Source organism: Chaetura pelagica, unplaced genomic scaffold, assembly GCF_000747805.2.
Source record: "Chaetura pelagica isolate M959 unplaced genomic scaffold, ChaPel_1.0 scaffold45, whole genome shotgun sequence".
In the NCBI taxonomy this organism is placed as follows: Eukaryota; Metazoa; Chordata; class Aves; order Apodiformes; family Apodidae; genus Chaetura; species Chaetura pelagica.
Window position 1 is genome coordinate 5041874 of NW_009953217.1, and position 16697 is coordinate 5058570.

Genomic DNA, 16697 nt, shown 5'->3' on the forward strand with positions numbered 1-16697 from the left:
CTTTAAGCCATTGATTTAAAGCATCAGAAAAAATTATCATGTAATTGTCAGAATATTCATTTGTTTTTAAATGTTAGAGAGCCATACTCCACTACAGACTCTACACCACAATTAAAGGCACCAACAAACCAATCAACCTTTCATAAGTTCTTTTATCATCTGCCAGAGCATTTTAAATATAATGAAGACCAAAAGGACTGCAACCACCTGATCCTTGATCTTGCTGAACAGTTGTTCAACCAATTCATGTGCACACTTGGTCTCAGTGCTGGGAGGTGTCAGCCCGAAGAAGGCCAGGGTGAAATTCAGGAAAAGGGACTTGTCTCCCATGGCCCTGGCATTGCCAATACAGAGTGGAAATGCAAGGTCAGAAAGGAGGCTTTAGCCAGAGGCCTCTCTCCAGAGATCTTCACAGTATCAATGACTTGTCTCAACAAATATATGTCACCCACTAAGTTGTGAAATATTTTAACACAAGCAAGTTCAAATATAAATGAAGGTTAATATCAGGCATCAAACAAGTGGTAAGAGGCATAAAAACTAAGCCTACACTGAAAGGAAAGGAGTCACGTCTGGTAAGAGAAGTACTGCAAGTCCTTCTTGGACTACTATCTAAATGTCTTGTATTTTGAGCCAAAAAGCTCCAGCTCGAATTCACAAGCAAGGAGGTAGAATCTATCAATCAATAATCAGTATCTGCTAGTGAAAACCTGTTCACTGAGGCTTCATGCACAAGAACTCTGACAGTGACTAGGTGCCTTGCTTTGAAAAGAGGGATGGGAAAAAAGCTCTGGTTTTAATAAAGACCAGATGCTTTTAAAAGGCTGATTCCCTGTTGTCCTAGTTTGCTTTGCAAGATGAACCTTCTGTATTTATTACCTTTGTTCAGAGACCTAATCCAGCATGTAACTCATGTATGTAACCAAAATTTTGGTTTCTCAGGAGAGGTGTTGTCCTGACTTCAGCAAGCACAAGTAGACAGCATATCATTAAGAAGGCTGCAAAATATGATGCAGAATTCTGAAAGAAAAACAGCAAGAAATGTGCACATAATGGCACACAATTAATGAGAAAATGTTTACCATTAAATTTATCACCTTGGCCCTCTTGACAGACATATTTACAATTAAAATATTCATAAAATCTGAAGATAACTTGTATGAACACAAATCTCTTCTTTCAACTTACAGCAGCCACTGAGATAACAACGTCCATTTTATGCAGTTCAAGTCCAAATATAAGTCAAATATGCATCCCTGTAAAGCAAACTGTTAATTCTATTCCAATTAAACACTCCTTAACAGCAAAATTAGGGCTAATCATTACATGAAAGACACCCCAATTTAGTACAGAAGACAGTGTCTTAAACCCATATTTGCAAAATTATTTTCATTTCTATACAGGCAAGGCTACAAAAGCATGCAGAAGAGAAGCATACACTCAGTAATGACATAAAGGAAACAGCAACATTCATGAATTTATAAATTAAGGTGTGTGATCAATTTCCAAAGTATTTTCCCACCTACAAGATGTCAGGTGCCTAATGAGCTTTAGGAAAAAAAAAAGGGTGGATGCAAAGTCTTGCTACCTAACTTCCAGTTAAAACAACTTTAAAAGTTGTTTCGAGGTGAAATCAAAGCAGTTTGTATGTAGACGAACTCTAGAAAACACTATCATTTCCAGAGTAACTATCATGATTCCTCTGAATATGCACCATGCACAAGACCATCACAACATTTCACAGATGAGCTTAAAAAGCCAAAGTCCAAAAACCAACAAGAACCAACCCAGAATTCAACATTTTCCACATTTGTACAATTTATTACAAAACTTCCATGAAAATTAGTGTTATGGTATATAAAAAATTCAGTACATGCCATCATTCAGCTGACAGATAAAAATGCCTGTGACAGAAATTCTTGCAATCAATATTTGAGGCCTGAAGACAAATCTTCAGAGTCATCCACAGAAGTTGCTGGCATGCAGTGTTTACAGTGTGTTAAGGCACGATGATTTAGAAAAGTCAGCTTCTTTACATCACTGGTGAATCATTGGTGCCACGTATATTTTCCCCTCCATCACACAAACATAAATCACCAGAGATGAAGCTTCAAAAGTAACCAAAGCACAGAGAAAGTTATGAAAAACTGATACAATGCACAATGACTTAAAATGGCAAGTGAAAGTTTCGATACTGTGCAAACACAAGTTTACTGTAAACAGGCCACAAATTCTTTTAGTATTAATCACGAAACTGTTCAGAACAACCAGACCACAATGAACTCCTTAAACCCATCACAACAACTAGGCCAAACTGTACCAGTTCCGGTATAAAAAGGTATAGGAAGGATAATAAAACCAGATATAAGTATGAAGACAGTGTCACCAAAAGAATAAAAAAGATACAATATAACTTGATTAACATTGAATAGATATAACAAGTCAGTTCACGACACGATCTTCAGACTGTGCATGTGTTTTAACGCAGGTCTCGGTCTGTGGCATCCAGCCTTTGCCTTTGAACGTTACCCTTCGGTCAAAGAAAACAGAGCACCCATCCACTTAGAGAACTGTACACTGCTGGAACAGAAGTGGAGAACAAAAAGCATTAGAAAGGACAAACTCTCAGCACTGTCAGACCGTTTGGGGCAGCCTGACGCCCTCTGAGCAGAGCAGCGTGATCCAGGGATCAGGGCATTTCAGTTACTGCATCACAGGGACCCGCAGCAAACTATAACAGCCAAGTCAGATGCAGTTTGGCCCCAAACATTTGTTACAAATGTCTCATAAGAGCATATAAATGAGAATCTATTTTTAGTTACATGCTTTCTTAAGCACTCACACCCCACTCTGCCTGCAAGAATACAAGCACTGTCCTACAGCTCATCTCCACAGGAACGCACACAAGAAACCAGCCTCAGCCAGCCTCTTATCTGAAGTGCTGCTTCTGGTGAGGAAAATGAAAACCACTTCTCTAAATTCCCTGTTCTCTAAATAGGGCTAAAAGTAAGCAGCAAGTCTGATGTCATGCACAAACAACTCTTACGACACTGCTTACATGAAACAGGAAAGCAAACAGATTTTTTTTTAGCATCTATACAGCAGTATTAATGTGGCTGAAAGAAGAGACCCATCTGTAATTTCAAAAATAACTACCAATTTTGGATGTCTCTGTAGCTACTTGCCAGCTGAAAATGCTGCTACAAAGTAAGTAGAATTCCAGCTTTCCTTGAAAACTGGGCCCTGCTTAAGGAGCTATGTCAGATTTAAAACTTGGGAGACACCTCAAATTCTCCAGTCCCAAAAATACTCATTCCCAAGAGTAAAAAAAATAGCTTCATCTAAACACTCATCTGGATGGTAAAAAGAATTAACCCGGAAAACATTGTTGATGGAAAACATTGTTGTTTCAACTCATTAGTAAAGTACAGTGCAGCATTCATCAAGACTATACTTGCTAACTACAGCTGGGATAAGCAGCAAGGAAAAGCTGACAACAGGGTCCTTTGCTCTCTGCCATTCTCACAGTGGCAATTCTGTTCAATACGCAATTACTTAACATGTTAAGGAGGCCAACTTCCCATAGCGACCAGAACAAGCAAACCAGCACTACAGTTTTAAATACAGAGTCCATACATTGCTAACCAAATTCAATATTCAAATTCAAAATTAACCTTTTGTGATGCACTGCTGCTTCAAGTATGAAAGAGAAACTAAATGTGCCATTTCCTGCCTAACTCTAGCCTGTTACAGAAGACACCTCAAGAGGAGACTGTAACTGGAGTTTGAAGCTGACAAAAAGACTGGAATTTCCAATAAACACGAAGGCTCAGGTTATAAGCACACCTGTGCACTGATGTTACCAGCATTAGCAACACAATATCCACATTTTACCTGCTCACAGAACATACTTGGGCAAATTATGTTTGAGCATTTGCAGTGTGGATTCATTTCACTGCTCTTTCTTCCTAGTCTTATGAGAATATTTTATGATACTTTAAGTTGATACTGTTCTGATTTGAACTCCAGTTTTATTAGACTAACCTTACAGCCCCCTATGCCCCTTTCACCAATTCCTAGCTTTAATAAAAGCCTTTATCTTTAATGTGAATTCATACCATTATTAAAGACATTTCTCCAGTATGCCATTAAAATAAAATTTGCCCTGTAAGTACCTTAACTAGCACTACACATGCCTGCACATGGTCAGACAGCTCAGAATCCAACATTTTTAAAGGTTTCAATAACCTTGGGAAGGGATGGGTTTACCTCCCCCTCAGCTGCTTCCCAGAACACCACTATAATGCAGGGCTACTTGACATCTCTCCATGTACACTTCTGAATTCCTAATGAGAGAAATTTGTTTTATAAGCAGTTATATTTTCTCATTGACCTAAATTCCTTTACTTCAAATAGCACCCATTTTATGTTACAGCTACAGCCTTCTGAGTGTCCAATCATTAGCAAGGGGTTTGAGAAATGGATCAGTACTGGATAACAATGTCCTGTTGTTAGCTAGTTTTGACTAATTTTGTCATTCACATCCCTAATATCATGGGTTTCTGATACTGAAATAATCTTCTGTTAACTTCACTCCTTCAGGTTTGTTCCCTTTCCTTTTGCTGATCTGTAGCAACACTTGGCAACAGCCAAGTATATACTAACATACAAAACTGGCCTTTGAATTGCTTTCCAATGGTTGATTTAATATGCTCATAGTATCCACTATACATACCAAGCTCCAAGGTCTAGACCTGTAAGAAATGTACCCCTGAAAATGTTCCTTTAGCAAAAGGTGGCCTGAAGCATTTCCAAGTCCCCCATGATACCCTGCTAGGCTTTGGCACAAGCAAGATTCTTAAAGAGCCAAACAACAGACAATATTTAGGTACAGGAGGTTTACAGACCTAATACTTTAGACTTGCTTTTCATATTAACATATGACATATTTTCTTCTGTACAACACTTTGCAGATTACCACTTTAACAAAGTGTTGCCTTTTTCCTATTGGGAAGAATCACACAACCTATTTTCTGTCAAAGGCCAGAGATGCTGTGGAACAGCCAAGGTCACAATCCAAGTACAATATCAACTTTTAGTATGTTCTACTTACAATCCAGGAACACGACTGTTTCATCAACTGAGAACAGTATGGACTAATAGGGACATGAAAGATATTTTTAGATTAACAAATTCAAATGAAAGTGTTGTTGTTCTATACATGAAGGATTAAAAGCCATAACATGACTCTGTCATCTAGCTCTCTCCACATTATACATAAAGGCAGGTCAGCACCAGCTACAAGGTGGCTCTTGAGGATCCTGCTAAGATCCTTCTACACAAATTAACTCCAAGGTCCTATGGAGCCACAGGAGTTCAACACTGCAGCTGTACAGCAGAGGAAAAATTACAATTTCTATCAGAAGTCTACCCCCTAAGGGAAACGAAAGCCTGTGCCAGCCCATCAATGCATTCTGCTGAACAACTCCACAGTTAGAAGAGCTGAAAGGAGCTGGAGAATGATGGCGCTCTTCTCTTTTATTTTCTACTCAGAGAAACATCCACTGGCAGTGCCAGGCAATTGTTCCAAATGAGACATTTGCTCAAACTTCACATTCTCTAAGCTCTCAATTTCAGCTGCCAAAAACTACAACATGATCTTTACTTCCTCAAATGACACTTCTCATCAGATCAATTCAGCATTCAGCAACACCATTTCAGCAGGCTGGTTGCTATGACAATGCTTTGTGTTGTTCTATTAAATGATGTCAATTCACTGGTAGAAAGAACTAGCTGTTTGGTTCCTCTAGTACAGTTCCTATCAAGAATCAGAACAGTGTAAGTGAGCTCAAGACACTTCAAAATACTTGTGGAAATCATGAGCTATATAAAAAGAATTTTCAACATCCTACAGATATTTTAAGTGGGAGATGCTTGGGGTTTTTTGCTGAACACATATACCTAATCATAACTGCATTTCCAGCTGGCTATGTTTGTTTTCCACAGCCTGGCTTCTGCTCCCGATTTGTCTCAGTGTGATCCTCAAGCTGAGTGAAGACAGACAATCCAGATTTATGAGAATAGCAAGAAGAAAACAGATCCCAAAAAGCTACACTCTAAGAAACAGAGAAGGAAAGGGAAGAAACACCCATCAATAACCATCCCACTAGAAAAAATAATGCCAGCTTTTCATAATAGTTGATATCTGTAATGGACAAGTTGAGAAACTAGTAAATATGCTGTTGGAATTACTGCAGGCTTAGTTCAAAAGCATTTTGAATTGGGAGTATCCAAATAAAACTAAATCTCTTCTAATTTATTCCACCTCCTCCATCTCCTTCCTCTGCAGTCTTCGTTTGAATTGTCAAATATAAGAAGTTTCTATATTTCATGGCAGTCTTGCAATTTAGAAAAAAAAATCTGAAAAAATCACGCTTGTCTTGAATGCTTTACCATGCTTCACATGGCCTGCTATCAACACCTTCACATGCACAATTGTTACACAACAGCTATTAATTGTTTAGAGCAGACAAAGCATAGCTCAACACACCTTTGTTAGGGCTGCTCTCCAAACTCTAAATCACCACCACAAAAAGTCTGTACTCACAAGCTTTTGTCAAAAACCACAGCTGGCACACTGGTCACTACTGTTTCCAAAATCATCTCCCTTTCCTACTTCTAACCCAGTCTCCACCAGTGCTCTTCTTAATTCCCCTTCAGTTTTCTACTTCTCCACAGCAAGCAATCTGTCCATTCTCTTTGGAAACTTTTCCCTATGTATAATCTTTGCCTTTGTCACTCCCTTTATGCTCCTCTCACTCTTTACTTGAAAGTAAACTGCTTGAAGCAAGTTCTCCTTTCCCTCCTTTCATAAAATCTTAAAGATTCAAAGGGATCAGGCAAACCAGACCTTCCAGTCATCCCATTTGTGTTGCCCTTTATGGTCATACAGACTTGCCTTTCTGGCAAGGATTTGAGTTCTTAATTATGAAACACCAGACTCTTTCCAGAAACCCTCAAAACATTCAGCAATCTTCTCCACACTCCAAAATACATCTGAAACTAGAAGTGGAATGTTCTCTTCACACTCCAAAATACATCTGAAACTAGAAGTGGGTATTTCACATACTTGGTATTACCACATAGCATTATTCTACTGTTTATTCTCCAGCTCTTATCTGGAGAGGTATTTACAACATACTTCTTTTTCCAAAAATACCTTAAAATCTATGCTTTATGAAGCTGAAAATATTTTAAGGGGCTTTTGAATAAGTATTAAACCAAAATAAAAAGTGTATAAATGTGGATTTTTACATAAGTTATCTATGAAGTTACGTATTTTTCTCTGCATAAAGATAAGGGTGCAAAGGAACAATGGGAGGAGACTGCTTTCAGTAGCAGAGCTGACCCTTCAAAGTTCTTGTAAAACTAGAACCTGAGAGATGCTCAAGATAACCTGTGACAGAACAAAAAGATTGGTATCAAGTATATTTAAATTTGTTGGTAATTTGGTTCTATTAACTCCTGCGTTAATTACAAGTTTCCTAGTTTCTCTGGAAATAGTGAGTTCAACAAAATACAGCAAATACATCTGCTGGGAATGCTGGAGGTTGAAATCCTCATTCCTCCTAAAATGCAAAGTCAACTAACATGCATGCCCTAAGGCTAAGTTCTAGGTGAGGATTCACTTCAACTGCTGACAGAATCACACAGCAACACTCTGGTTCTGCCACTGCAGTTCTGATTGGGCATATTAGCCAAAATATTATGCTAAAAGCCTACCAATCAATATCTCAAGAGTAGCAGAAACACATTTAACAGAACCCAAAGAAACAGCAGGACCTTCACATATGAAATTCTCATTCAAATTCTAGGTACATTTGTTCATGTTTGATATTTCAGACCAACTAACTTCCTGAAGACTTAGTTCAAACTAAACTACAAGATCGTGTGGATGCTTAGTTAAATCTGGCCAGCTCTCCTGCTTAACACATTTAGTGGTCCAAGATGTATTCCAGATTAGCAATGTAAAGTAGCTACAAAATACCATTTCAATTGGAGATACATGAGCCTGCTCAGAATTCTGTTTATTTATGTATCCATGGCTGCAAGTTCAGGCTGGGACAAACTATGCTCCAGTTTGTGTTTATGAATACCCAGTATTGCCAGAAGCTGTGAAACACAGGGAATTCTGGTGCCATGAATGGCTAACCATTAGTGGGAATACTGCATCCTATTAGCCCTCAGACACTGATTTCACAGCAAATCCAGTATCTAGGAACTGAAGAAAGAGCTCTGAATCATTTGCCATCCTGTGCTTTGCGTGCAACAGCTATGGACAAAGCCTGTTGGATTTCGGGTGATTTTCTTCTTCCTAAGTATCAGTTTAAAGGATGCCATACGATTAAATGTGAGATGTAAGTCACAGAAAGAACCAAGCATTTTTTTAATTATTTTTTTTTTTTCCTCAAAAAAGCAGTAACAATAACTTACACTACCTAAGGTTTCCTGCATCAAACAGCTGTTTTCTCAAGTGATCAAAGTTTGGCCATATGACAACCAAGTCACCATGAAAACTTGGGACTTCAGTTCAAACTGAAATATTTAAACCAGCTCATGCCTTGGGAAGTGAGAGCATTTTGTCAGACACTGCTATCACATACCCTGCTGGGTTGGCCACAAAATTAGCCTCAGTGTTGAGATTTCCAACTCCAAGAAAATATATCTTAGGATGGAAGTTCGAAGACATGATCTAAAGACTTGGAATTATGACAGTAAGAAACCTGAGTCTGCATTATTCTTTCCCCTTAACTACTTCACTCAAAGATCACAGTGCACATACCAGTAAAACCATCAACATCTGCTTAAATAGGAATCCAGTGAACAAGTTTATTCCTTAGAAGACTTTTTCTCTTTTTCTTTTTTTTTTTCTTCTTAATATAAACAGGAAGACTGAAGGTTCAAATAAAGGCAACAAAAAATCTCCTTATTTTAGGCTTGGAATGTTGGCAGCTGCCACAAGGTCATAAGGGATAATATAATCCATTTTATTCAAGCTTTACATTCCAGAAATAACTGAAATAAACTGAAATATTAAGCAACAAGACTCCTCATATCCTTCTATTTTTTTACTATTGCATTTAAAAGCAAAATTCTTCAGAATGCAGGTATTCTGGCATAAAGTATGAATAATTGCTACAAGAACTTTTTTCTTCACTCTGATCCCACCTAATATTTGGTACAGGACATGGGGGGACTCTGTTTCAGTACACATAACCAGTTCATTTAAAATTTTGTTTGGTTCTTCAAAAAAACCTGCCAAAACAAACTCAGCAGCCTACATACCCCAAAACACCCCAACATTTGTTTATATATAGTCCAATTAATTTTCTGAGCAGCTTTTGCTAACAGAAACAAATCCAGATGATGCAAAACCAAAGCACTGAAGATAAGCATTTACAGGTCTTAAAAACAGCTGGAAAGGTGACATCTGCATAGATATTTTTTTCTAGTCTACTTAAATCACTCAATTTTCTCTCTAAATACTGTAAAACCAAGTCCAAAATTAAAAATAACCATTGTGAAATTCTTATGCAAGGAGTAAAATAGTGAGAAAAGTCATACCTGATGCACCCAGATGTGAGGCATCTTAATCATCACCAGGCTTCATCCTCATTTGGGCTTGCATCTGTGCAATCATCTCCTGCATGCGGCGCAGCTGTTAAGACAAAAAAAACTCACATGTTCAAAACAATTTCATGAGGAATCCAAAATCTAGGTAACTTTAAATCATTTTATTCTACTGCAGAACACAGATCCAATTTGTCTCTTTATAAGTTGGAAATGTTAAATTAATGATTGAATACTTTTGTTTTTTCCATCTCAGATTCTTTAATGTATCGCACCTAACTTTCACAAATAATAAGCAATAAAATCCAAATCTTTGGAAGCCTGCAGACTCGTTAATTAATATTCAATCTACAATAAATAAAACATGCCCTTTATGTGTCTGCAGAGATGTACTGCTCGAGTGAGCTGAAGCAGCTTTGCTCTGATAGAAGTGCTCAAAGCACAGTGTCATGTACGAACACTAATCTTGTGGCTAACCAGATGCTGTGGCTAAAAATTTGCAGTTAACAGCCAAAACTGAAGACAGAATTTAAAGCCTCCTTCAAAAGCAAAATAGAAAAAATACGTTTACAAAATTTGGAAAGACAGACTAAACATATTAAGCACCAATATCTTTACATCTAAACAATGGCCTTTCCTGAAAACAACTGTTTTCTTAAAGGCATTTGCTTATGACACAAACTAGTCTCCATCTCACAAAAGTCCAGTTACATATAACTTGCTATTTTCCCCTCCAAAAATTAGCATTAATTTAAATAAATGTTTCTAAGAAAGAATAAAAAACTATGGATTTTCAAAATGTATATGCAAATACTTCTAATTTGGTTTACAAATAACAAAGTATTTCCTTCCAGATGAAGGTGGGGAAGCTCTACACAGACAATTGCAAGTGACCTGTCTTACAAACTGGAAAAGAAATAAGCTGTAATTTCCAAGCACATTGTATAAAATACGAGTCCACCTCAAGCTGGAGATCATGTAATAATCTGAAGCTTGTATAGCAAGTTTTCATTATTCTAAGAATAATTGTGTAGGATTTAATATACCCAGCTTTTTTCCTCTTTAGGAAAAAGTAGTTAGGGAATTGCTTCCACTCATTTTCAGGGATGGGAGGAGAAACTCTTCAACTCAAGCAACACTGCTGCATTCAAACAAGCACACTGCAATTTTCATCCAGTCAACTACATGAGCTTCTGGGACATTAGTTACTCCATCTGATTCAATACAAAAGGATCTGTGATAAATTCTTAACCATGTATGTGGTGGTGTTTGCCTTTTTTTTTAAAAAAAAAAGAAAAGCAGAAACAAACATCACAGAACAGGGAAAAATGAACTGCAGATGCCTAGATCCCTTTGCCTGGCCTCAGATACAGATTTGGGGATGAGTAAGAAACTGAAGTCCAGAGCTTGCAGCAGAGCCAGAAGTAAGAGCTTGCCTAAAACTAGTCGGTTTATGTACAGGTACCTACTCTCTTGCTGCAGCACCACAGGGCTTAGCAGAGGGCAATTCAGGTTCCTGTGACTGCAGCACAGACACATATACTCTGGCAAAAGGAGATTCACACAGGAACAGTGTGAGATACAGCTAAGTCTGAAATTGTTATTATATACCCATCTACAGCTTTCTGCTAAATGCTTAAAAAGCCCTGATGGCAAAGATGGCATAATGTTGCAGGAAGGAGAAAAAAAAAAAAAAAAAAAATCACCAGAAAGCCACAGAAATGAGAGTTTCATTGATTCTATGGTCCAACACAAGAGTTTTCAAAGCTCAACTTGTAAAAATGTAAGACACCTGGTCTTTTGAATTGCCTCTCTGCAGATTTACCATCAGAACAAAAGTTGCTTTCTGGAAGCTTGCCTACTTGAGCTTTCCCAAGAGCACTCCAAGCTGAGCCATGAAACATTCCCAAAATAGAAATCATTCAGTAATCACAGGGGAAGATGCTGCTGCACATGTATTATGGCAATTGCTCTAACACAGCATCCTGCTATTAGCCAACACTGTATTTTAAAACTCATACACACTGTCAAGTCTTGAGTTTTCTTAATCTTAATTGATAAAAATATGCCCACACATGAAAGAACATCAGATGCTGCCTGTGACTCACAGAATCACAGAATCCTAGGGATTGGAAGGGACCTCGAAAGATCATCTAGTCCAACCCCCCTGCCAGAGCAGGGTCACCTAGAGTACATCACAGGAACATGTCCAGGCAGGTTTTTAATGTCTCCAGTGAAGGAGCCTCCACAACCTTTCTGGGCAGCCTGTTCCAGTGCTCTGTCACTCTCACAGTAAAAAAGTTTTTTTCTGATATTCACATTGAACCTCCTATGCTCCAATTTGCATCCATCACCCCTTGTCCTATCACTGGTCATCACTGAGAAAAGCTAACCTCTATCTTCCTGACACTCACCCTTAACATATTTGTAAACATTGATGAGGTCACCCCTCAGTCTCCTTTTCTCCAAGCTAAAGAGACCCAGCTCCCTCAGCCTTTCCTCATAAGGGAGATGTTCCACTCCCTTCATCATCTTTGTGGCTCTGCGCTGGACTCTTTCAAGCAGTTCCCTGTCCTTCTTGAACTGAGGGGCCCAGAACTGGACACAATACTCCAGATGGGGCCTCACCAATGCAGAATAGAGGGGAAGGAGAACCTCTCTTGACCGACTAACCACACCCTTTCTAATGCACCCCAGGATGCCATTGGCCTTCTTAGCCACAAGGGCACATTACTGGCTCATGGTCATCCTCCTGTCCACCAGGACCCCCAGGTCCCTTTCTCCTACACTGCTCTCCAGCAGGTCAGCCCCCAGCCTGTAGTGGTACATGGTGCTTTTCTTCCCCAAATGCAAAACTCTACACTTGCCCTTGTTGAACATCATCAGGTTTCTCCCCGCCCAACTCTCCAGCCTGTCTAGGTCTCATTGAATGGCAGCACAGCCTTCTGGTGCATCAGCCACTCCTCCCAGTTTAGTGTCATCAGCAAACTTGCTGAGGGTACATTCTGTACCCTCATCCAGGTCGTTGATGAAGTTATTGAACAACACTGGCCCCTGTACCGACCCCTGAGGGACTCCACTAGTCCATTCAAATGTAAGGTAGGACAAAAGCACTAGAGACCTGATCCGCTCTAACATCAAACTTGTAAAAAGACTTTCCTTTTCCATTTTCCTATGGTGTTTTTGAGATCTGCTGGTAGCATGATAGTCTCATCCATTAGCTAAACAATAGCAAGCTTCTGAAGCTATTGTAGCATGATTCTGTAGAAAAACGTTTAAGCAAAAAGCCTGTTAAACTAGACACCCTGATGTCTGCTATCAGCCCCCCTGTCATTGGCTCCCAACAGGCCATTAATAGGTAGAATCATCATTAAAGTTTCCTTTACATAAGGAAAGTTGGCAAAAAGAAAAATATAAAAGCTACTCAAGCACACCTATCTTTTTCACTGCATCTTGGGCTGCATCAGCATTTTGTTTTGGTTTTTGTTTGGCATTAAATATGCAAACAATCCAAAATGGTTGCTTTCTGCTGTAAAACTGTGGCTTCTCAAGAGCTCTAAGGAAACTAACAACTGTTTTGTAACAGTATTCTTAGCAGGCAACCTATGAGTAATGACAGATACCACACACTGAAACCTAGCTGCATAACCACAGGGCTAGAAGTGAGAATAACTGAACTTGGAGAGAACATACTTAAGTACCTTGGGAGAGAAAATAATTTGCACAGTAAGAATCCTCTCAGCTCAACTGTAAAATTGTCCTACACATTACCAGACAAGCTAGTAACAACTTGTGTGTCTTCACCTTACTAGGCCTATCACACAGTCAGAAAAAAATTTTTCCTCTCAGCAAAGATGGATGTACAAGATCACACAAAAGGCATTCATGTCATTTGTGTTCCCTTTGCTGTTGGGGAATACTAGCATCAAGAGCATACTATGAATTTCATTTTGCTCAGCAGTAAACCGTCCCACTGTTAAGAGCAGCATTAATATATTCTGCAAGGAACTTGTATTCATCCCCTACAGAAAGGGCTGTACAATGTGACAGCATAGGGTCCATGCACATGATAAAAAGGAAACTGGGAGACAGTGTTTGGAAATCTGATAAAACAAACAATTCCTGTGAACTCCCAGATAACAACAATCAAAAGAGTCAACTTAACCTTGGTATGAAGTCTGCTTAGTTTACTTGTTATGTCAGGACTAAAATTTACTTCAAACTATCACGTAACTATGGAATAGTGACTACATGTAACTACTGCAGAACACAGAAAGGAAACAAGGAAATGGGAGTTAAGGTTACAGAGTTAAAATTGAACCATGCAGCTTCCTAGTGGCTTCCACACCATTAACAGAAACCACCAGTATGCAGCCTTGTTTGACCTACAAGGTTTTATCTGTACTAAGTGTTGCCCAAAACACCAACAAGTAGTACTCCTGTCTGAACAAGGTGAGTGGCTTTTCAGTAACAACTCTACAGATATCACAGGAAATGTTCAAAAACTAACATCTACTTCCTACTGACACACTTTCCCTCCCCACAGCAAGTATGATTATTTCTGCCCATGCCTTTACATAGAAAAGTTCGTAAGGGAAGAGGCTGCAAGAACAGGGCAAGATGGAAAATTGTAGACAGTGGATTTTCTAATATATCAGAATGTTCCCATGACAGTTCCTGTTGGTTAAAAATACTTCCAATACCAAAGAATACAACTAAACTTGTTAACTGAAGACAAGAAAAACACTCCTGACAAAGTTACTATATTGGAAAAGGGGCTACCAGTGAGATAAACGTTTTTCATGGGACACTTTAGCAATATAACACTGTGGCCACAGCCATCACACTACATGAGCAGCAAGCACTGTTCCTTCAAAGAACAACTTAAAAGGACAAAAAAAGCAACTATTGGGAAAAAAAAAAATTGTTCTTCATCCCAGCTCCCAAGGGATTCCCATTGCTAATTGCTTACTAAGGGTTTTCTCCTCATGATGTTCTCTCAGGGCTAAGGCTACATCCCTTCATAGAGGAATGCTGAAGCATTTTGCATAAAGCATGGCTCCTTCTCCCTGCCCTAGGGCAACAGCACAAGCCAATTCAAACCTTTGAGCTGTTTTTATTTCCCTCAGGTCTGCAGGCCTTAATGAGCAGTGATGTTGTCTCTCCATATACAAGTTTTCAGCTTTTAAGAAAACACACAAGCAGCTGCAATAGCAGGCAACCTGCACACAAGTGTTCATCACCTTCTCACCCACCCACAGGGCTGCTGCTGGACCCAGCCTGGCAGCCTCCCACTGGATGTGGCCCCCAACTCCCATATCAAGCCAGGGTTGTTCAGCTCATCTGAGAAGGTTAAACGTATTCAGAAAATTGAAGGACAGAGAGAAAATAATTTCAACATTGCAACTAATTCTACTATATTCAGCCAACTGCTGACCAACTCCAGCACAGGGATTTGCCCAGAGCCTCAGGGCAGCTCACTGGGAAAATCAGAGGAAGTTTGTTCCTTGCTGTTTTGTGTAATCATGGTCTTAACATTTTTCTGGAAATACTGCCTCTCAGAACTTTGAAAGGATTTTATTACGAAATACTTTCAGAGTAGGAAGAGCATGGCAGAATGCTACAAACTTTAAGTTTGGGTGCACACGGTCACAAAAATCTGAACTGCAGCATATTTACCATAAGGAACATTAATACCTTTATTCTTAGTTTCACTTCTCAGCTCAGAAAAACAGGTCGTCACTTGCAAATGAACAAAACGCACAACCAGACTGAGCAATAACTCCAAAATGACAGATAAGCTGAACTGGCGACCACATCCTTTGGGATAATAAAAGATCATTTAGCAAAAGTGATGTCTTGCTAAAGATGATCCTGGCACTAGTCCAAGCATTCATTCCTTTCAAGGTTATATAAACCTCACAAAACTGTAAATAGAACTTCAAGCACCGTTAGTGATGGGAATGCAAAACAGGAGGGGAAATGGGTATTTGTTTTCTCTGCAAAGGCCATGGAATGCAAGCCCATTTCCTCTGTGCCTCGTTCCTCCCCATACTTTTCTCAGTCTGAACCTTAGGGATGACACAGAGATGAAGGGATTTCATACTGGCTTATCTACAGAAGATTCAGCAAAGCTTCTTGATCTCTTTGGGACAATAGAACGAAGAAGTTAAAAATCTATTTGTTTTTTCAAGTTCTAAGCTAATCCTCTACAGCTTCAGCAGCAATTATTCAGAGATGATTATTCCCAGGAGAAACTTCCAGAGACTGTTCTCAGAGAAATTCAGTATTTCATCCCTTTAGCCAAATAATATAAAAAGATGTATTACATACATATATAAATACTATATACACACTCACACAAGAATGGTCAGAGTAGATGAGTATATAATAGTGTACCAGCCATATCAAGAGTTTCCACAGGAAATGGTTATGGGATAATTTTTTCAGACATAAGCCTTAAGACAAATAGTTCTACCAGGATACTCAAGTTTCTATTTAACTACTAGACGTGTACAATTTGTATACTCTAAGTCTATTTGAATCTTGGAAGCATTAAGAAAAAAAGAAAAACACACAACACATTCTCAAGCAATGCTCTTGATGTTTTCAAAGCATGGAGCATTCCTGGCTATCAGCTGATGGTCTACTGCTGTTTTGCAGACACATCAGTACATGGGAGGCAGTTCATTTGTGTATAGAAGACTTGCAGAAGTTCCACTCTCATAAGTGCAAAGCCAATAAGCTTACGTTGCTGAAATCAAGTTATACAGTGGTAAAGATGCAACTCATTTAATCACCAGTTCATATTATTAACTACTAGTTATGGTGTTAATCAGCTGCATCTGCATTTCCTTTTAGAAAATTTTTCTGCTATTTATGTCAACATGCCAGGGTTAGCCAATAGCTAACCAGGGTTAGCTATTTTTAAATACAGATGCTATAAAGGAAAAAGGAGACGCACAGACTGAAGTAACTGTATTTCAAAGATTTCCATGTAGGGGAGCCTGAATCTTTTGCCACACAAACACACAAAGCTGCTTTTAGTACTTTTTTTATGTCTTAGT

General features: G+C 38.8%; 1 protein-coding gene across 1 annotated transcript in view; it reads right to left on the reverse strand.

The window, feature by feature from the left end:
• Window positions 1-1805: 1805 nt before the first annotated feature.
• Window positions 1806-16697, reverse strand: part of LOC104388741 (septin-2) — a 31158-nt gene continuing 16266 nt past the window's right edge. Inside the window, exons 11-12 of the mRNA XM_009997658.1 lie at window positions 9625-9718; window positions 1806-2580 (exon numbers count right to left, since the gene is read on the reverse strand). Of these exons, the coding sequence (XP_009995960.1) occupies window positions 9650-9718 (69 nt within the window). The 3' untranslated portion in view covers window positions 1806-2580; window positions 9625-9649. The remainder of the gene's footprint in view (window positions 2581-9624; window positions 9719-16697) is intronic.